Source organism: Filicampus tigris, chromosome 13, assembly GCF_054856515.1.
Source record: "Filicampus tigris isolate MCC_2025a chromosome 13, RoL_Ftig_1.0, whole genome shotgun sequence".
NCBI lineage: Eukaryota > Metazoa > Chordata > Actinopteri > Syngnathiformes > Syngnathidae > Filicampus > Filicampus tigris.
In genome coordinates, this window is record NC_141229.1 from 24,025,447 (window position 1) to 24,048,590 (window position 23,144).

Sequence of the window (23,144 nt, forward strand, 5' to 3'; positions counted from 1 at the left end):
TCAACACCATCCAGCCCACCCTACTGGGAGACAAGCTGGAGCGGGCGGGGGTGGCGCACCACCTCACCACATGGATCCAGGACTACCTCACAAACCGGCCACAGTATGTGAGGACACAGGACTGTGTGTCTGACGTGCTCCTCTGCAGCACGGGGGCCCCACAGGGAACTGTCTTGGCTCCCTTCCTGTTCACCCTCTACACCTCGGACTTCAACTACAACACCCCTACCTGTCACCTGCAGAAGTTCTCTGACGACTCTGCGATTGTCGGCCTCATCACAGGCGGAGATGATCGGGAGTACAGAGAACTTACTCAGGGTTTTGTGGACTGGTGCCAGCAGAACCGCCTCCTGATCAATGCGGGGAAATCCAAAGAAATGGTGGTGGATTTCGGTAGGCGCCAGCACTCTTCACCTGCACCAGTGAACATCCGGGGAACAGATGTTGAGAGAGTCTCAACTTACAAGTACCTGGGTGTTCATCTGAACAATAAACTGGACTGGTGCGACAACACAGACGCCCTCTATAGGAAGAGTCAGAGCAGACTCTTCCTACTCAGGAGACTGAGGTCTTTTGGGGTTCAGGGGACACTCCTCAGGAACTTTTATGACTCGGTGGTTGCATCGGTCATCTTCCAGGGAGTGGTCACCTGGGCAGGCGGCGTCTCGGCCCGGGACAAGAAGCGGCTGGACAAACTGGTCAAGAGGGCCGGCTCTGTCCTGGGCTGCTCCCTGGACTCTGTGGACTCGGTGGGGGACAGGAGGATGTTGGCCAAGCTGTCATCAATGCTGGGCAACCCGGACCACCCCCTCCAGGGCACCCTAACAGCACTCCACAGCACCTTCAGTGACAGACTGTTACACCCTCGCTGTGCAAAGGAGAGATTCCGCCGTTCCTTCTTGCCTGCTGCTGTCAGACTCTTTAACAAGAACATTGTGTAGTCTCTACAAACTGGCGGTCATTAGTGCAATTGTGCAGTCCTGCACCTGAGCTCGTATCGTGCAATACCCAATATTCCCCACTACTGTAATACCGTGCAATACTCAACATTCCCCACTACTGTTAGTCTAGTTTTATTTTTATCCAATGCTGTTCCTTACATTTCACTACAGCACTGCAGCACTGTCACTTAGAGTATTTTTTCCTCTGTACTATGTACAGGCCGAAATGAGTGTTCCTCATATTTTTTATGTAGATGTAGGTTGGTGTGTATACACATGTGTATATACACATGTTACTGCGTATATCTACATAAGTTTGATTCTAAATGTTTGCCGTCAATGTTATACATTAATGGCCACATTATGCCGCCGCCCCTGTGTGACCTATATCTTTGCTACTGTAACAATAAAAATTTCCCCACTGTGGGATCAATAAAGGCATTCTTATCTTATCTTAATAAAATCTTAGATACCCATCCCTATTTGGGACTATTTTTCTTCAGCTGGAACTGAACTGCAACTGGAACTAGGAATTATGAACAGTTCCATACAACAGTGTTAACACAAAACCTTCAGGTTTGTGCTAGAAACTAAAAAATGTCAGGAAATCAATTTATATGGGGTTAATCAGAGAAATTTTAAATGGTGATAGGTGCATGCTCACTGTCAGTGAACATGAGTTTTAATGTGACTTTCTAATTCAGATTTTACTTCCCCTTTCAAAATAAAAACAAATCAGTAATGAGCTGTATAGGTTATACTGTCAGTCACATTCATAGTGGAAAATGTTTTTAACTGTTTCATCTTGGTTTCATGTTCTTGTATCACAAAAACTTTGAACAGAAGTGTGTTGACTTTTTATATCCACTGTAGGACCGTCACATACTCACACACCCATTATCATTCCAAACTTTATGTACAGTATATCATAAACCCACTCGTTACTGCTTTTAGGACAGAGCATTGTTTTCCACATATGTTGTGGTGTCAGGACTTCAGTATGGAATGGGAGAGCAAGTTTTTCATCTATTTTTCAAGGTAACTGTTTATAACTTATTGTTATTCTTGCAAAAAAAGAAAAGTAGAGCTGCGAGCAGCTATAAAGGGACTCGCAAGCCCTGGTAACGTTGGGGTACTAGCATGTTAGGATACTTGCACATTGGAATTGGAAATTTTTTTAACTGATGTACATCAGATTAAAAGCTATTTAGACATAATATGACCTCTATAAAAGGTAGAATATCGGGCATAATTCGTAAAGAAACAAATTAAAAATGGTCGATTTCCTTTTAAGTTTAGAGTAGGGCTTCAGAGACTTTTTGTAAGTCTTGGGATATTACATGTGCCTCAAAGTTTTACTAGGTCTTGGTGACACGTACAGACTCAAAAGTAGTGATGTTTTCTTGGACAAGGTAACAGCTTTTGGTGAAAATTCACAAACTTTGTATTGCAACATGTTGAAGGCCTAAAAACCCTTCCCAACAAATATGAGGTAAATCCGGTCAACTTACAAGAAGAAAAACATAAAAAAACAAAACATATTTCCTTTAGCCAGTAGGTGGCGCTATCAGTAGAATTTAAAAAAAAGTTCGTAGATGTCTTCGGGCCTTACAGTCTCATCAAATGTAAGAAATCTTGAGAATAAATTATTATGTGTGTCAAGTTACAGCAGATTTTGGTCAATTTGACGCTAAACTTTCAAAGTGTTTCCTGTTTGGTTTAGTTTATGACTCCAAGAGTCTGTTTTTATAGTTCTTGGCTTGTTTCGTATACTACCAAATTTTCATAGATCTAGGTGAAACGCACACATTGGGCTGCTTTTTTAAAAATGTCTAGTTGTCTAGCTTGCGAGCCATTTTTTTTTTAAATTGCACAGAATAATAATAAAATATTGTTGTCATGGTAACTGTCAGGTTCTAGGCAACCTAAAACATTTAACTCATTGAATTCTCAGCGCAGCTTAGCCCCTCAGTGCCAGCCGTTTTCAAGGATTTTGACCCATCTTTGAAGGCCTACAGAATATTGTGTTTGACTATATAGACATGGGACCTACCAAAAGAAAGATTAGACTCTCTTCTTTAATCAGAAAAAAAGTTTTTTTTTCTGGCATTTGTCCTTCTTGAGTAATCTGCAGTAGAACATTAACAAGTAAAACTTGAACTTAGACACCAATATTTTTTGCTTTTATGACACCTCTGACAAATAAATAATACTTTTCTTAGAAAAAAACCCCAAAACAATTCCAATAAAGCAACTTTTATGGCAAAAAACAATGTATGTTCATGTATCTTTTTACAATTTACAAAACCTCTGAACATTGTGCTACATATAGGCATGTTCATGTGTGTGCGTGCGTGTGCGCGTGTGTGTGTGTCTGTGCGTGAGCGTGTGTGCATGTGTGACTGTGTTAACTTCGATCTCTAGAAGCATATTTTTGGGGGGGAAGGAAACACACCACATTGTTCAACACCCCAATACATGGTGAGAGTTGTTTTTGCACAATCCCAGTGATAAAAGTCACTGCCAAAAAGCCCTTAGCTCTGGTTTGGCCCAGTCAATCCAAAGGGGAAAATACTCAAGGAATCGTGTAATCCTTTGGATCACGGGTGCCGCCCAAATCCGCTTCCCCACTCCTGACCTGTCAGAGCGCGAGAGGATAAATTATAATAAGTAGATATAAGCATGCTCTCAGAGTCATTGTTATTTTAATCAACTGATGGCAAACATTTTGTAGCTTTTAACACTGAAAAGAATGTTTTCCAAAGTCAGCTGCCTGCATATATCCATTTTTCGATTGGCAGCATTGTTCCTCTTGACTGTGATCAAATATGAACATCTTTTAGAAGAAATTATCATGTGGGTTCAAGTTCCATCAACTTTTGTTATCAAAACGAATTAATAGTTTAAAGTTAATTAAAATGGCAGACTTCTTGATAGGTTTAGCATATGACTCCCAGAGACTTTTTTGTAGGCCTTGAACTGTTACATATAACACCAAATTTTCGTCGATCTAGGTGAAATATACAACTGGGGCTGAGTTTTTGTTTAAATCTCTAGATTGCGCTGGTGAGCCATTTTTTAATAATTGCACAATAAAATAGAATATTGATGATTTCGCCAGGCGTGATGTGTGTGCAGAGTTTCGTGCATGTTTAGACCCTCAAATTCTGCATTGTTTTATTGGCGAACTGCCTGTTGCCATGATGAGAGCTTTTCATGAATAATCCCAATTTTGTATTTTATTGTCAGGACGGTCTTAAACACTTGTCTGACCTGGTTAACCTGCTAGGAGAAGAACATCAAAGAAAAAACATGTCTTCAGAAATTTTTAAAAAAGCAAACCTTGTTGTTCATTTCACTTAGATCCACAAAAATGTAGTACTTTATGTAATAGGCCAAGACAACAAAAAAGTCTCTTGGAGCCATATTCTATACCTAACAACAAGTCTGCTATTTTGAATTTCCTGTATCATCATCAGCATCATCTTGACTACAATAGCTGCTGTAACTTAACCCACATGATCATATCTTGCCAAAAGTTCACACATTTGTTGAGAGTCTACACTTGAAGACATCTATGAACTCATTTTTATTGCTCTGCTAGTGCCACCTACTGGCTAAAGAAAACATAGTTTTTATTTTTTGATATTTTTCTCCCAGCGTTGAACCAGATTTTCATGATATTTCCTCGGAAGAGTGTTTAGGCCTTCATGATATTGCAACATGAAGTTCATGAATGTTCCCGAAAAACTGCCATGCCACTATTCGCTAATGAAACGACACTACTTATTAACATGCATGAAATCGCATGAAACTTTGGAAACACAACAGGCCTAGGCACAGTATCAATTTTTTCGGTCCTCCTAATACTCCCAATTATTTGTGATTCAAACAAAAAAAATCAACAATGCACCCTTTAACTTTTTAGTGAAGCAACCCTAGTTGTATGTGTCACCAAGATGTAACAAAAATGAAAAATCTCTGAAGCCCTAGTCTAAATTCACAAGGAAATCGGCCATTTTGAATTTTCTTTCAAATTTTGCCTCATTTTTGGCCTTTTACAGAGGTTGTCGGATGGAGCACCGTGTCAAGGTGAAGTGTTGGTACAATTAAATTAATGATCTAAGCCTCAGGAAGTAAAAGCCTTAAGCCTTAAAGTGCACTTCCAAAATTGGCCACTAGATGTAGACATAACTAATTGGAACCTTATGAACACGCCAGCTCACGTAAACCCCTTAGTTTACCATACACATACCAAAGTCAATTCCTTTACAATATCTTTGCAAATGCCTTACAAAGATTACAATGATGACAATGAAGTTTATAATGATCGGGAATAATAATCCCATAATTGGAACTGGATCATACAGTATCATGAGCTGATTACTGTTATTAATAATGTGACTGTTATTTTTCATTTAATATGATTATTGCCTTTATTTCCCCTTGAATGATGTAATGTGACATCGATGTGAAGTAAATGAAAGAATGATCAAGTTTAGCTTTTATGCTACAGTAGACAATGCTTTGAAACTGCTTTATGTATGAAGAAATCTGTGTGTATTTACTCTCAAAGAAAACACATTCGATGTAAAGAACTAAACAAGATTGTAACCTGTTGCTTACATTAAGAGAGAATGTAGCAATGTGATTGTACAAACATGATATTCACTATATTGCGCTGCTTAGATATACAATATTAAGCATTACAAAGTTTTAATGATATGATCATTTTTACTTGATATTATGTTCATTTTAGACAAGCATGAAATGTTTGCTTTGAGTACAGTATCATGTTTATTTTAATATTATGCTTTTTTTAAACAAACAAAATATCATTTGCAGTCCAAAACTTGGTGAGCAAAAAGGACTTGTTTACACAAAATCAGCCAACGCCCTAGCTGTAAAGATGAAATAATGGAATTCTACTACGCTGACCCTAGACGTCTGCCTCAGTGGAATTTCACTAGGTAATGGACAGTTGCTTTGGTTAGCTTCTGAAAAGACACAGGCTATATAAGGCAGAGGTCACAGACGCTCCACACCTTTTTCCTGCAGATTTTCATGGGGACACTTTGACTAAGGATTAATTTAGTATTTTTCCATTTTGGGACTTTACAATCTTGGAGACATGGATTAATCTTCACCCTTTTGGACATAGCCGAATTATCACTTCGATAAGGTAATTAAAGAAATAACCTGTTATCACACGTATAAAGAGAAAGGCCAGTCTAGTGTCTGAATTTCTTAGTTTTCCAAAAATAACTAATCATTAATTAGATTTTAGGGCATTTTTAAGAAATGATCACTCTTAAAACGCTGACAAAAAATAGATTATTATTTACTCGCATTTAACCCCTACTTTTTTTGTTTTATGATTTGAAATGTTATTAGTATGGTTTTAACATTTTATTCGTATTTCTCTTTTCCTCTTTTTATTATTAATAAAGGATTATTACTTTTACTATTGATAATCTGGTTTTATGCCATATAAAATACTGGTTCTGTGATGTTCATGGTTACTGTTTGTACTCCTTGTCTGGCGGATTCGATTGTTGATCAATGTTTATTATTTGAATCCTTATTGTCAAAATATTCCTTTAAATTCATTTAAACCTGTTTTTGTCACTCTTATGATTTAATTCATATCTACCACTCAACCTCTGTATTGAATCTACGGCTACAACCTTACGGATAAAAGGTCGCATTACCATTTATGAAATTAATTAAATAGTTTACGCCAGCAGAATACAAATAAATCCGTACGGTCTTAATAAACACTTACATTTCTAGGTCAATACCAAATGCAAACGATTCATAGAAATGAAGCTGCTGAAAAACGTAGTGGTCGTAATATTAATTCTTAATTCTGTGTGGTTACTCATTAAGGACGAATAAACGACGGCGGATCGGATTATCTACGAAAAACTAAAGGCAGTTAGTGAACCTATGTAAATTCATCTCAACACCGGCTTAAAACGCTCCCGTCCCCTTGCATAATTGCGTTAGAACGGGCGAGGGTTAAGGGGAGAATCAACCCATTGAACAGAGTAGTCGGTAAGGATATTCCAGATAATCCTGTGGGTAAGCAGAATCTGACCAGCCATATTTAATCAAAATATCTTTTAATCTGATGTACTTCATTAAAAATAATAATAATAATTTACTTTAAAGTTTGATGTCATCTTGACTACAAAAGCTGCTGTAACTTGATCCACATGAAAAACCCGATTATCCAATTCCGATGTGCCAGAATCAACATGCCAGTACCCCAACGTTTCCAAGGCTGCGAGGGCCCTTTATAGCTGCTCACAGTTCTAGTTTGAACTGCTTTTCATTACCATTACATATGTGTTTGAAATGGTTCATTTCTTTTTTTCAAACCAAATGTATTCTGGATTTCCAGATGTCATGGCTGGGACAAGAAAATGAAATACCAGTCTTTGGAGAGGGCAACAACATTGTTCCCACGATCCACGTCAGTGACCTTGCAAGGTTGGACCCAAGAGCAATACACTATTCAATGTTTTTTCTTTAATTATTTCATATATATATATATATTTTAATATGTATTGATAGATATACATGGTTTAATGAAAAGGTGTGTACAATTTTACTGGCGTGGTGTCATAGTATACACTAAATGGAAACACGCATGGCATTGAATTGATTGCAACTGGAATACTCTGTTTGTCTTAAATGACGTTTCACCCATCATCTGAACAAACTTCATGAGTTCATGCAACAAGGCTTAGTAGGACTGCACTAGTCTGAGGTGCTTGGTAGGGAAACAACTCAATTACAGTACTTATCACTAGAATCCCAGATTTTCTCAATGTACATGTATGTACCAGAGAGGGCTATTTGGCCCAAAGAAAGGGGTCTGTCAGGGATAAGCCAAGCTTTTGTTATGTTAAAGCATATAAGCACAAGAAGGAATGTCTGAAAAGGCATGTAAATGAGGCAATCACTGGGATACTGAGCTTGGGGTCCAGGAACTTGTTTTACAAGATTTCCTGACCAGTGTTTATCCTATGGGGGAGAGAGTTAACCTTGTTGTTGACATATTGACCACTCTGCATTGACTTACCCTGCATGATCGACGCCTCAATCCCCCTGCCCAACCCACCACCTTGACCCACCTCCCCATCCTGGAATTTTTCCTTTTTTTTTTTGAGAGGTTTGAGTTTGTGGTTTTTTGTTTTTTTTTTGTATTCTGAACTAAATGGAAAATCGTTGCCAAATTGACTGTTGTGTCTTTGTATCTGAAGGAAATTGACCAGAACTGTATAAAACAATTATCTTTGGTAGACCTAGGTGAAGCGTACAACCGGGGCTGATTTTTTAAAAAAATGCATGATAAAAGAGGCCCTCCAGGGTTTCGCGGGTATTTTCTTATGATTGTTGCGGTCTAAAATTTCCTAAAAAATGCAATAAAAGTTGTAATATTTTTTGCTCAAAACCTCCTTAGTTTACAACCAACCAAACTTTTTCTGCAAATTTTAAGGGGCTATCTACAAAAGATGTTTGAAAAAGCAACAGATATTTACAAATGAGTGTATTCTTTCTTAAAAAAAGGATATTTAGCACACATCTCTTTGCATGTAGAGTTGAAACAAATATGAAGGCAACAGTCTTTTTCTCTATGTGGCTCCTCAGTGCTTCTTCTTTCTGGTAGACTGCAGCTGAATATTTAGGGCCCGAGCAGCGACCGTTGGGAGGTCCTTATTGTTTTTGTAGAAATTATTATTATTATTAAGGCCTGAGCAGCGACCACAGACATAGTCTAAAGTGTACAAAAAGGGAGCTATGAATTTTTGAATGTCCAATTTTGGACCATTTTTGCACATTTACAGGGAGCATACTTTTGCACCCATGCCCCAGAGGATTAATCCGATTGACTTCAAACTTCGGATATATCATATGAAGACATGGGGCAACAACTGGGAAATTTTTATTAGTTTTCAATAAACTATATGACGGGGGTGGGGCATCAAATTTGGCTTAAATTTTTTCCTTCGACATACAGGAGAAAAACCTTAGTAACTCCCCGGCACATGCTCCAAAAAAATCCCAAACTTCACCTGTACGTAAAGAGTCGCGACCTGAAGACATATATATATATATATATATATATATATATATATATATATATATATGTGTGTGTGAAAATATTCCATTATACACATAGCGCCACCTAGTGAAGACAAAAATTGACATTTTTTACATTTCTATTTACTGCACGGACCCCTTGAACGAATCCGACTGAAAGTTTGTCAGAAAAGCCTCAAGACACTGATCTTGCTCTACGCCGAATATTGTGACTTTTCGGCGAAGAGCATGGCCTTGACGGTGCCGCAAAGTCTGAATATTCAATGTGACAATAAATACAGTTTTAACTTGACTCAGATCATCCAAACTTCTCGAAATGTTTCATAGTTGATGATAGCCAAAGGCTGAAGACACATACAAACTTTTTCATCGTAGTGGTAGCTCCACCTAGTGGCTGAAGGAAATAAATGTTTTTTTTCTTTGATGTTTGTATCCTAGCAGGTTAACACCAAGGCCACCTCATCTTTGCACGTAAGAATGTTTAAGACTTAATATTAAAATACAAAATTTGTGATTTTTCATGAAAAGCTGTTGCCATGGCAACGCACAGTTCTCCAAAAAAACAAAGCTCATTTTGAGGATCTGAACATGCAAGAAATCTCATGAAACTTTGCACATACATAGGGCCTGGCGAAAACATTAATATTCTATATTTGTTTTGTGCAATTTGTAAAAAATGGCTCGCTAGCGCCCCCTAGAATTTGTTTCTTCGAGATCTACAAAAAATTGGTGGTATATGTAACAGTTCAAGGCCTACAAAAAAGTCTCTGGGAGCCATATGCTAAACCAAACAGGAAGTCGGCCATTTTTAATTAAGTTTATAGTATGAATTTGCTCTGATTACAATAGCTGCTGGAACTTGACCGATATGATAATTTCTTCTAAAAAATGATTGACGTTTGATAAAAGTCGAAGCCTGAAGACATCTCCGAACGTATTTTTCATCATAGTGGTAGCGCCACCTACTGGCTAAAGGAAGTACATGTTTTATTCTTTGCTCTTTTTCTCCTCGCAAGTTTACCAGGTCGACCTCAGAATTGCTCAGAAGACTCTGTAGACCTTCCTGATGTTAAAATACGATATTTGTAAATTTTTGTAAAAAGCTGTTGCCATGGCAAGGAGCAAGTCGCAAATAAAACCACGCTGATTTTGATGGTCTAAACATGCATGAAATCTCAGGAAACCTTGCACACACATCAAGCCTGGTGAAATCAGCTTTTTTGGGTTTGTTTTACGTCACAAATGTTAAAAAAATGACTCGCTAGCGCACCCTAGAATTATTTTAAAAATCAGCCCCGGTTGTACATTTCACCTATATCTACGGAAATTTGGTGGGATATCTAACAGATCAACCTACAAAAAAGTCTCTTGGAGCCATGTGCTAAACCTAACAGGAAGTCCCCCATTTTGAATTTACTTTACAATTTGGCATCACATTGACTTTAAAAGCAACTGTAATGTGATCCACATGATAATATCTTGTCAAAATTTCACACATTTGATGAGTCTCCACCTGAAGATATCTACGAACTAACTTTTCATCGTACTGTGAGCGCCACCTACTGGCTAAATAAAGTACATGTTTTATTCTTTGATGGTTTTCTCCTGGTAGGTTAGCCAGATCGCCCTCATATTTGCTCGGAAGAGTGTTGTAGGCCTTCATGATGTTAAAACATGAAATTTTAGATTTTTCGCAAAAAGCGGTTGCCATGGTAACGCCCTGTTTGGCAATAAAACAATGCTGATTTTCAAAATGTAAACATGCACGAAATCTCACCAAACTTTGCAGTCTCATTGGGCCTGGCGCAAAATTTGATGTTTTAAAGTCGCTGTAAACAGTGCAAGCGGAATGGCTCTGTAGCACCACCTAGAGTAGGAAAACAAAATAGAATACCAACCCGTTTGTCCTAGGCCTACGAAAATTGGCTGGCACGTGCGGCACCCCGAGACGTACAAAAAAAGGTAATTGCAGCTATAGTCTAAAGTGTACACAAACTGAGCTATGAATTTTTGTATATGTCCAATTTTGGACATTTTTACACGTTTACAGGGTGCATACTTAAGAACCCATGTCCCAGAGGATTATTCCAATTGACTTCAAATTTCGGATTTATAATCTTAAGATTTAGGGCAACATTTGGGAATACATTTTTGAGTTTTAAACAATATGACAGGGGCGGGGCTGCAAATTTGGCATAAATGTATTCCTTCGCCATACAGGAGAAGAACCTGAACAACTCTCACTCACTCACTCTCACTCACTGCACATGCTTTAAAAAATGCCAAACTTCACCTATACGTAAAGAGTCGCGACCTGAAGACATCTAAATGATAATATTCCATTATACATATAGCGCCACCTTGTGGTGACAAAAATTGTGATTTTTTACATTTCTATTTACTGCACAAAGCCCGTTCAACAAATCCGACAGAAAATTTGTCAGAAAGGCCTCAAGATGTTGATCTTGCTCTACGCCGAATATTGTGGCTTTTCGGAAAAGGGCGTGGCCTTGACGGTGCCGCAAAATCTGATTATTCAACTTGATTATTCAACTTTATCCATGTGATAATTTTCGATAATTCAATTCCGATGTGCAAGCATCCCAACATGCCAGTATCCGAACGTTGACTGGGCTGCAAGGGCTCTTTATAGCTGCTTGCAACTCTAGTTAGGGCCCGAGCAGCGAAAGCTGCAAGGACCATATTGTTTTTGTAGAAATTATTATTATTATTAGGGCCCGAGCAACGACTGCTGCGAGGTCCCTATAGTTTTTGTGGAAATTATTGTCGCACGCCAAAAAAGTGAAGGCAAAGAAAGGCCTTCTTCACACATATGTTATTCCTATAGTTTATTATTATTATTCCATCCATTCATCCATTATCTCCCGCTTATCCGAAGTCGGGTCGCGGAGGCAGCAGCTTCAGCAGGGAAGCCCAGACTTCCCTCTCCCCAGCAACATCTTCCAGCTCTTCCGGAAGGATCCAAAGGCGTTCCCAGGCAAGCCGGGAGACATAGTCTCTCCAGCGTGTTCTGGGTTGTCCTCGGGGTCTCCTTATTATTCCACTCCACTTTTTTGGCATGCGACTCCTTCCACATTTTTCACCCGATTCACTTCATTCAAGTCTCAAAACATTAAGAAAATTCATGCCTTCCGGGGTACTATTTTTTTTACATTCCCCAAATTTATCGTTTCCCCAATATTTCCAATTTGTCACCCCCAAAAAACCCATTCATTTCCAATGGCACTTTCAACATTTCCCATTTCCACCATTCCAATTTCAAATTCAAATGATTCAACTCATTCAACTCACATTGGAAAAGCTATTCAACATACCCACAATTCCTACTTCCCAAAAATTCAACTTATTCACGCAAAAAAACCCCACAAAATTCCACCATTCAATCCCATTGCCATATTCAACAATTCATTTACATCACTCCAATTTGAAATTCACAACATTCATCTCATTCAACTGATATTGGTCAAGCTTTTCAACACACCCCAAATTCCTATTTCCAATACATTCAACTCATTCACCCTTAAAAAACCCACAAAAATTCAACTATTCACAATTCATTTTCATTGGAACGTTCAACTTTTCACATTACACCATTCCAATTTCCACAAATTTAAGTCATTCAACTTATTCAGCTCACATTCAGCTTTTCAACAACCCCAAAATTCCTACTTCCCACACTTTCAACTCATTCACACTCAAAAAACCCACAAAAATTCCACTATTAACCATTTATTTCCACTGCAACATTCAACTTTTCAAATTTACACCATTCCAATTTCGACAAATTGAAGTCATTCAACTCATTCAGCTCTCATTCAACTTTTCAATACCCCCAAAATTCCTTTCCCACACTTTCAACTCATTCACACTTAAAAAAAACAAATATTCCACAATAACATTTCATTTCCATTGGAACATTCAACTTCTCACATTTACACCTTCCTAATTTCCACAAATTCAAGTCATAGAACTTATTCAGCTCATATTCAGCTTTTCACCACCCCCCAAATTCGTAATTCCCACACATTCAACACATTCACTCTTAAAAAGACGCACAAAAATTCAACTATTCACCATTCATTTCCATCGGCACATTCAACTTTTCACATTTATACATTTACAATTTCCACAAATTCAAGTCATTCAACTCATTCAGCTCACATTCAGCTTTTCAACACCCCCAAAATTCCTACTTCCCACACATTCAACTCATTCAACCTTTAAAACCCCACAAAAATTCCACTATTAAAACCATTAATTTCCATTGGAACATTCAACTTTTCACATTTACACCTTTCTAATTTCCACAAATTCAAGTCATTCACCTAATCCAACTCACATTCAGCTTTTCAACACCCCCAAAATTCCTTCTTCCCACACATTCAACTCATTCACAATCAAAAAACTCCACAAAAATATAACTATTCACCATTAATTTCCATTGGCACATTTAACTTTTCCTATTTACACCATTCTAATTTCCACAAATTCAAGTCATTTAACTCATTCAGCTCACATTCAGCTTTTCAACACCCCCAAAATTCCTACTTCCCACACACACAACTCATTCACTCTTACAAAAACAAAATTCCACTATTACCATCATTGTAACATTCAACTTTTCTCATTTACACCTTCCCGATTTCCAGACTTCAAGTCATTCAACTCACATTCGGCTTTTCAACACCCCCAAAATTCCTACCTCCCACACATTCAACTCATTCACCCTTAAAAAAACTGATACAATTTTACCACTCATTTCCGGTGGAATGGTGTTATTGCCCCTTGGTCTCCCCAGTGTGGCGGCCATCTTGGACAGGAGCTAGACTGGGGATACACGTCCCGAGGACTCCCCGGTGCGGCGGCCATCTGGGTCAGGGACATTAGCTAGACTGGGGATACTCGCCCCGAGGTCTCCCCAGTGCGGTGGCCATCTTGGTCAGGGACATTAGCTAGACTGGGCCGACACGCCCGAGGTCTCCCCGGTGTGGCGGGCATCTTGGTCAGGGACATTAGCTAGAATAAGGATACTCGCCCCAAGGTCTCCCTGGCGCGGCGGCCATCTTGGTCAGGGACATTAGCTAGACTAGGGATACTCGCCCTGAGGTCTCCGCGGTGCGGCGGCCATCTTGGTCAGGGACATTAGCTAGACTGGGGATACTCGCACCGAGGTCTCCGCGGTGCGGCGGCCATCTTGGTCAGAGACATTAGCTAGACTGGGGTTACTCGCCCCAAGGTCTCTCCGGTGCGGCCGCCATTTTGGACAGGGACAGTAGCTAGACTGGGGATACTCACCCCGAGGTCTCCCCAGTGCGGCGGTCATCTTGGGCAGGAACATTAGCTTGACCTGGGATACTCAACCCGATGACTCCTGAATGCGGCGGCCATCTTGGACAGGCGTCCATCGTGGGAAGGGACCTTAGCTAAACTGGGGATACTCACCGTGAGGTCTCCTAAGTGCGGCGGCCATCTTGGACAGGGACATTAACTAGACTGGGGTTACTCGCCCCGGGGTCTCCAGGTGCGGCGGCCATCTTGGTCAGGGATATTGGCTAGATTAGGGATACTCCTCCCCCGGTCTCCCTGGTGCGGCGGCCATCTTGGACAGGGACATTAGCTAGACCGGGCATACTCACCCCGAGTTCTCCAAGGTGCGGAGGACATCTTGGACAGGGACATTAGCAAGACTGGGGTTACTCACCCCGATGTCTCCCCAATAAAACGGCCATCTTGGGCAGGGATATTAGCTACAACCATGACTCTCCCTCCTCTGCCTGCCCCAGTAAGGCTGCCATCTTTGGCAGGGATATTAGCTAGACTGGGGATACTCACCCCGATATCTCCCAAGTGCGACGGCCATCTTGGACGCGGACATTTCCTAGACTGGGGATACTCACCCCGAGGTCTACCCATAGCGGCGGCCATCTTGGCCAGGGACATTAGCTGGACTGGAGATACCCAGAGTTCTCTCCGGTGTGTTGGCCATCTTGGACAGGGACATTAGCTAGTCTAGGGATACTCACCCCAAGGTCACCCCAGTGCGGTGGCCATCTTGGGCAGGGACATTAACTTGACTGGGGATATTCACCCCGATGACTCCTGAATGCGGCGGCCATCGTTGACAGGGACATTAGCTAAACTGGGGTTACTCGCCCCGAGGTCTCCCGGTGCAGCGGCCATCTTGGTCAGCGACATTAGCTAGACTGGGGAAACTCATCCCCGAGTTCTCCATGGTGTGGCGCCCATCTTGGTCAGGGACATTAGCTAGACTGGGGTTACTCGCCCTGAGATCTCCCCGGTGAGGCGGCCATCTTGGTCAGGGACATTGGCTAAGCTGGGGAAACTCGCCCCGAGGTGTCCCCGGTGCGGCGGCCATCTTGGTCACGGACAATAGCTATACTGGGGATACTCGCCCCGAGGTCTTCCCGGTGCGGCGGCCATCTAGGTCAGGGACATTAGCTAGACTGGGAATACTTGCCCCGAGGTGTCCCCAGTGCGGCGGCCATCTTGGTCAGGGACATTAGTTAGACTGGGGTTACTTGCCCAAAGGTCTCCCCAATGCGGCGGCCTTCTAGGACAGGCACATTAGCCAGACTGGGGATACTCGCCCTGAGTTCTCCCCAGTTCGGCGGCCATCTTGGACAGGGACATTAGCCATACTGGGGACACTCACCCTGAGGTCTCCTCAGTGCGTCGGCCATCTTGGACAGGGACATTAGCCAGACTGGGGACACCCACCCCGAGGTCTCCCCAGCCAGTGCGGCGGCCATCTTGGGAAGGGACATTAGCCAGACTGAGGATACTCACCCCAACGTCCCCCCAGTGCGTTGGCCATCTTGGACAGGGACATTAGCCAGACTGGGGATATTCACCCGGAGGTCTCCCCAGTGCGGCGGCCATCTTGGGCAGTGACCCCTAGTGACCCAGAAGTGACCCAAATTACCCTAAAATGAACCGGAAGTTACCCAAATTACCCGGAAATGAACCGGAAGTGACCTAAATGACCCGGAAATGAACTGGAAGTAACCCACATGACCCAGAATTGGACCGGAAGTGACCTAATTGACCCGAAAATGGACTGGAAGTGACCCAAATGACCAGGAAATGAACCGGAAGTGACCCATATGACCCGGAAGTGACCCATATGACCCGAAAGTGACCTGGAAGTGACCCAAGTGACCCGGAAGTGACACACGTGACCCGGAAGTTACCCCAAATGACCCAGAATGACCACGAAGTGACTCCCAAGTACCTGTCACATTCAGTAATGGCACATTCAACATTTACACCATTCCAATTTAAAACTTACAACATTCAGCTCATTAAACTTACATTTTCATAATGGGAGTGACATGGCTCAGTGGTAGAGTGGTTGTTTCCTAACCAGAGGTTGTGGGTTCGATCCTTAGCCATTCCATCCTTGTTTGCCTCCTTTTTTTCCTCACTTCCTTCTTTTATTTTTCCTCATTTCCTCTTTTCTTTATTTCCTTCTGATTTGTTTACATCCTCCTCATTCCAGGCTACTCTATATCATTTGAGGTCATTCAACTTCATTCAATCACATTCAGTATCATTTCAATGCATTCCAAAGTTTTTCATAGGTCATTCAAATTCATTCAGGATCATTCAACTTCATTCAGTATCATTCAACTTCATTCCACTTAATTCATTATCATTCAACTTCATTCAGTATCATTCGACTTAATTCAATATCATTCAACTTCATTCATCTACATTCAGCTTCCTTCGCCTTCACACACAATTTCTCCAGAAATTGCATTCTCTAGTTGTGTGAAGGCAAAGGCCTTCACATACGTTTTTCCGAGTCTTTATTATTATTATTATTATTATTATTCTTTGTTATTCCCCCTACTTTATTGTCGTGTATCTCCTTCCACATTTTTCACCCGATTCACTTCATTCAAGTTTCTAAACATTCAGAATATGAATGCCTTCCAGGGTAGTATTTTTTCTTGTTTCACAAATTTTCACTTTTTTCACAATTTCACGTTTTTCACCCCCCAAAAAAACATTCATTTCCAAAGGCACATTCAACATTTCACATTTAATCGATTCTAACTTCAAATTCACAAGATTCAACTCATTCAACTCACATTTATAAAGCCTTTCAACGCACCTACAATTCCTACTTCCCAAAAATTCAACTTACTCACCATTCATTTCCATTGACACGTTCAACTTTTAACACTTACACCAATCCAATTTCAAATTCACAACGTTCAAGTCATTCAACTCACATTGGTAAACTTTTCAACACACCCCAAATTCCGACTTCCCACACATTCAACTTATTCACCTGTAAAAAACCCACAAAATTCCATCATTCATTCCCATTGCCCTATTCAACAATTCACATTTACATCATGTCATGTCATGTCATCTTCCAAACCGCTTATCCTATATAGGGTCGCGGGGAGTTGCTGGAGCCTATCCCAGCCGTCAATGGGCGAAGGCAGACTACACCCTGAACTGGTCGCCAGTTCACACACATAGACACTGTCACTGAGCGGGAATCGATCCCACGCTGCCCGCACACAACTCAGGCGTGTGTACCACTACACTATCAGCGGACACATTTACATCATTCCAATTTAAATTCACAACATTCATCTCATTCAACTCATATTGGTCATGCTTTTCAACACACCTCAAATTCCTATTTCGAAACCGGAGTGCCCGGAGAAAACCCACGCAGGCACGGGGAGAACATGCAAACTCCACACAGGGAGGCCGGAGCCGGGATCGAACCCACGACCTCTGAACTGTGAGGCGGACGTGCTAACCAGTCGACCACCGTGCCGCCAGAGACAAATATCTGCACTCAAAATCATACCTATGGGCAATTTAGAGAGTCCAATTAACCTACCAAGCATGTTTTCGGAATGTAGGAGGAAACCGGAGTTCCTGGAGAAAACCCACGCAGGCACGGGGAGAACATGCAAACTCCAAAAAGGGAGGCAGGAGCCAGGATCGAACACACGACCTCTGAACTGTGAGGCGGACGTGCTAACCAGTCGACCACCGTGCCAGACCCTACTTATTTTTTGTAGAATTCTTTTTTTTTTTTTTTTCTGACCAAATGATCCCATTTTTGAACCCCTAAACATACGCGAATACTCACCAAACTTTACAGACTCATCGAGCCTGGAAAAAAATTGATATTTTAAAGTTGGCGTAAACGACGCACACAAAATGGCTCTGTAGTGCCACCTAGTGTAGGAAAACAAAATAGAATTCCAGCTTGTTTGACCTAGGCCTACAAAAATTGGCAGGCATGTGTAGCCCCCCAAGACGTACAAAAAAGTCCATTACAGCCATAATCCAACTTGTAGATGAAGTGAGCTATGAAATTTTGAATGTCCAATTTTGGACATTTACAGGGTGCATACTTTTGCACCCATGTCCTGGAGAATTCATCCGATTGACTTCAAACTTCTGATGTATCATCTTAAGACATGGGGAAACAACTGGGAACGTTTTTTTTGAGTTTTCGATAAACTATATGACGAGGGCGGGGTATCAAATATGGCATCGTTTTTTTCCTTCGCCATACAGGAGAGAAACCTTAAAAACTCCCCTGCACATGCTCCAAAAAATCCCAAATTTACCACCTAGTGGCGAAAAAAAATTGTCATTTTTTTACATTTCTATTTACTGCACGGAGCCCGTTGAACGAATCCGACTGAAAATCTCTCAGAAAAGCCTCAAGACGTTGATCTTGCTCTACGCCAAATATTGTGGCGAAGGGCGTGGCCTTGGTGGTGCCGCAAAGTCTGATTATTCAATGTGACAATAAATACAGTTTTATCTTAACCCAGATAATCCAAACTTCTCGAAATTTTTCATATTTGATGATAGCCATGGGCTGAAGACATCTACGAACTTATTTTTAATAAGCCACCTAGTGGCTGAAGGAAATACATGTTTTTTTCTATGATGTTTTTAACCTAGCTTAACCAGGTCCACCTCATCTTTGCTCGGAAGACTCTGTAGACCATCCTGATGTTAAAATACGATATTTGTGATTTTTCGTGAAAAGCTGTTGCCATGGCAACACGCAGTTCACCAAAAAACAACGCTCATTTTGAGGGTCTTAACATGCTGGAAACCTCACGAAACTTTGCACATACAGGCACAGGCCTGGCAAAATCATCAATATTTTTTTAATTTTTTTGTGCAACTTGTAAAAAATGACTCGCTAGCGCCCCCTAGAAATCTTTACAAATTCAGCCCCGGTTTTACTTTTCACCTAGATCGACGAAAATTTGGTGGTATATGTTCCATGCCCGAACATGTACAGGAAGTCAGTGATGATTCTCAAGTAGAACGTTCGCCCATTTGTGAACATTTATAGGGGTCATACAATGCCCCCAAGTCCGAGATGGTTCACACGATTGACTTCAAATTTGAGTTGTTTCATTTCATCACGTGTGACAACAATAGGGGAAAATCTTTTACGTTTTCAAAACACTATATGAGAGGGGGTGAGCATCAAACTTTTTGTTTCATAATTCCTGCTTAACGAAGGATTCTCGGTTGTACGTTTCACCTACATCTATTAAAATTTGGTGGTATATGTAACAGCCTAAGACCTACAAAAACATATTTTTTTAGCTATGTGCGAACCCTACCAAGAAGTTAACCATTTTGAATTTACTCAGGAATTGTCACAACTTTTTGGGATTTTCATAGTGGTCATTTTTTAACGAACTTCTCCTAGATTATTTAACCAATTGTCTTCAAACTTTGTATGCTTCATCTAAAGATGTTTAAGATGAAAAGTTATTGAAATCTTTTTACTTCGTTGTATTATGTTGTAGTGGCGATGCGCTGTATATCATGAAAACTGATGCTGTTTTGGAGGGTCAAACCCTTGGCGAAAACTCATTAAACTTTGCACACACATCAGACCTTCCATGAAAATTAATAATTGAAAGATTTCTTGTGCTTTTTTCCCTAAAAAAGCTCAACAGAGCCACCTACTAAATGTTTACCAAGTGTTCCCGGTTCCACATACAGCCGTAAAAACTGTAAGGCATATGTAACAGACCGAGATTTTAAACAATGTTTTTTAGAGTCATGTGCAAAATTAACAGGAAGTCCCCCATTTTGACTTTATTTGAAATTTTGCGCCATTTTTTTCCTATTATAGAGGTCATATTTGAACTTACTAGTCCAAAAGAATGTATCCGATGGTTTCCAAACTTCCTGTGTTTCATCTACATATGTTTATGATGAAAATTTATTGAAAGCTTTTCATTTCATCCCACGCTGTTGCCACGGCGATGCAATGTTTATGAAGAAAAATTATGCCGTTTTTGAGTGTCTAAACCTGTGCGAAAACTCGTAAGAATTTTGCACACACAGACATGGCATAAAAATAAAAGATAAGATAAGATAAGAAGATAAGAATGCCTTTATTGATCCCACAGTGGGGAAATTTTCATTGTTACAGTAGCAAAGATATAGGTCACACAGGGGCGGCGGCATAATGTGGCCATTAATGTATAACATTGACGGCAAACATTTAGAATCAAACCTATGTAGATATACGCAGTAACATGTGTATATACACATGTGTATACACACCAACCTACATCTACATAAAAAATATGAGGAACACTCATTTCGGCCTGTACATAGTACAGAGGAAAAAATACTCTAAGTAAGTGACAGTGCTGCAGTGCTGTAGTGAAATGTAAGGAACAGCATTGGATAAAAATAAAACTAGACTAACAGTAGTGGGGAATGTTGAGTATTGCACGGTATTACAGTAGTGGGGAATATTGGGTATTACACGATATGAGCTCAGGTGCAGGACTGCACAATTGCACTAATGACCGCCAGTTTGTAGAGACTACACAATGTTCTTGTTAAAGAGTCTGACAGCAGCAGGCAAGAAGGAACGGCGGAATCTCTCCTTTGCACAGCGAGGGTGTAACAGTCTGTCACTGAAGGTGCTGTGGAGTGCTGTTAGGGTGCCCTGGAGGGGGAAAACTGCAAAGATTTCATGTGCTTGTTTTAAAAAAAATGTCTCTCTAGATATCCCTACACATTTAAGGAAGTATTCACGGTTCTACATTTTACCTAGGTACTGTGACAATTTGGAGACATCTGTAACAGCCCAAGACCTCAAAAAAGTATTGTTAGCCATAGGCTAAATCTTACAGGAAGTCCGCCATTTTTACTTAATTTTGGAATAGGCCGACATTTATGGCCTTTTTGTGTAGGTCATATTTTAACAAGCTCCTAGAGATTTTATCTGATCGTCTACAAACTTTATTAGGTGTTTTGCCTAAACATGCTAAAGATGACAAGTTATTGGAAATTTTTTATTACATTGCACGCTGTTGCCGTGGTGATGACAAGACAAGACAAATTACGTTGTTTTTGACAATCTAAACGTAGGCGAAAACTCATGCACCTTTGGACATACATCAAACCAGGCATAAACATCGACGATTTTTATGCTTATTGTCCTATATGTGCAAGTACCCCGATTTGCAAGTACCCACTTGCAAGTACCCCAATTTGGCCAGGTTGCGAGGGCCCATTAAAGCTGCTCGCAACTCTAGTTAGGGCCTGAGCAGCGAAAGCTGCAAGGACCCTATTGTTTATGTAGAAATTATTATAATTTTTCTTTTTTTTTCTGACCAAATGATCGCATTTTTGAACTCCTAAACATGCACGAAAACTTACTAAACTTTGCAGTCTCATCAGGCCTGGCGAAAAATTGGATATTTTAAAGTCGCCGTAAACGACGCACACAAAATGGCTCTGTAGTGCCACCTAGAGTAGGAAAACAAAATAGAATTCCAGCCCGTTTGACCTTGGCCTATGAAAATTGGCAGGCACGTGTAGCCCCCCAAGACGTACAAAAAAGTCCATTACAGCCATAGTTTAACATGTAGATGAAGTGAGCTATGAATTTTTGAATGTCCACTTTTTAAACATTTACAGGGTGCATTCCTTTGCACCCATGTCCCAGAGGATTATTCCAATTGACTTCAAACTTCGAATATATCATAAGACCTAGGGCAATAACTGGGAACATTTTTTTTAGTTTTCGATAAACTATATGAATGGGGCGGGGCATCAAATTTCGCGTAATTTTTTTCCTTCGCCATACAGGAGAAAAAACATAATACCTCCCCTCACATGCTCCAAAAAATCCCAAACTTCACCTGTACGTTAAGAGAAGCAACCTGAAGACATCTACTGAAAATTTGTCAGAAAAGCCTCAAGATGTTGATCTTGCGCTACGCCGAATATTGTGACTTTTCGGCGATGGGCGTGGCCTTGACAGTGCCACAAAAGTCAGATTATTCAATGTGACAATAAATACAGTTTTAATTTGACTCAGATCATTCAAATTTCTCGAAATGTTTCATATTTGATGATAGCCACGGGCTGAAGACATCTATGAACTTATTTTTCCTTGTAGCCATAGACTTCAACACTGATGAACCTGTTGAGAGAAAGTGATTTTGTTGAGAGAAAGTGTCACAATATATGGTTTTTTTTATGTTTGGAATAAACGCTTACCTTGTTTCGCTTGTCAGATGTGGTTCTCATCAACCCTGTCCCTTAGGTCAAACAGTAACACCTTCTCAACCATTCGACAGTCTACTTGTATAGAGTTGCTGGGTTTTCCATAAGCATCGTTTGTGTTCATGGCATCATCAGTCAGGTTTCCCAGAGAATTGTTTGGTTTCCAAGTAGGGTGAGTTTATTCCCAGGCGGGTCTGTGGACTGGTGTTTTACATTCGTTCAAAGTGCCTAGATTTGTCATTTTTTAGATTTTTATTTCTATCAATAAATACTTTTTGAAAATTCCTGTAATTCTGGCTTTAGGAACAACCACAAACCTTTCCTTTGATGAGACATACTGGACATCAGGAACCCCACTCTTTACTCTTCTTAGAATCATTTTCTTGTCAAATAACACGGTTCAGCTAACGTGTTTTTTTTTTTTTTTTAGACTGAAATCAAGATAAGAGAGGAGGTTATAAATTAAGAAGGGGGAGCATCAGTTTGAAATAAACAGAT

At 40.5% G+C, this 23,144-nt stretch overlaps 1 protein-coding gene across 18 annotated transcripts in view; it reads left to right on the forward strand.

The window, feature by feature from the left end:
• The window catches only part of ak7b (adenylate kinase 7b), a 152,292-nt gene that overhangs the window by 53,479 nt on the left and 75,669 nt on the right, over positions 1-23,144 (forward strand). For 17 of the 18 annotated variants that reach the window (XM_086048970.1, XM_086048968.1, XM_086048972.1 and 14 more), the window contains 2 exons: positions 1,896-1,979; positions 7,348-7,436. In XM_086048970.1, coding sequence (XP_085905096.1) covers positions 1,896-1,979; positions 7,348-7,436 — 173 coding nt within the window. The remainder of the gene's footprint in view (positions 1-1,895; positions 1,980-7,347; positions 7,437-23,144) is intronic. The other variant, XM_086048973.1, reaches the window with a different exon arrangement.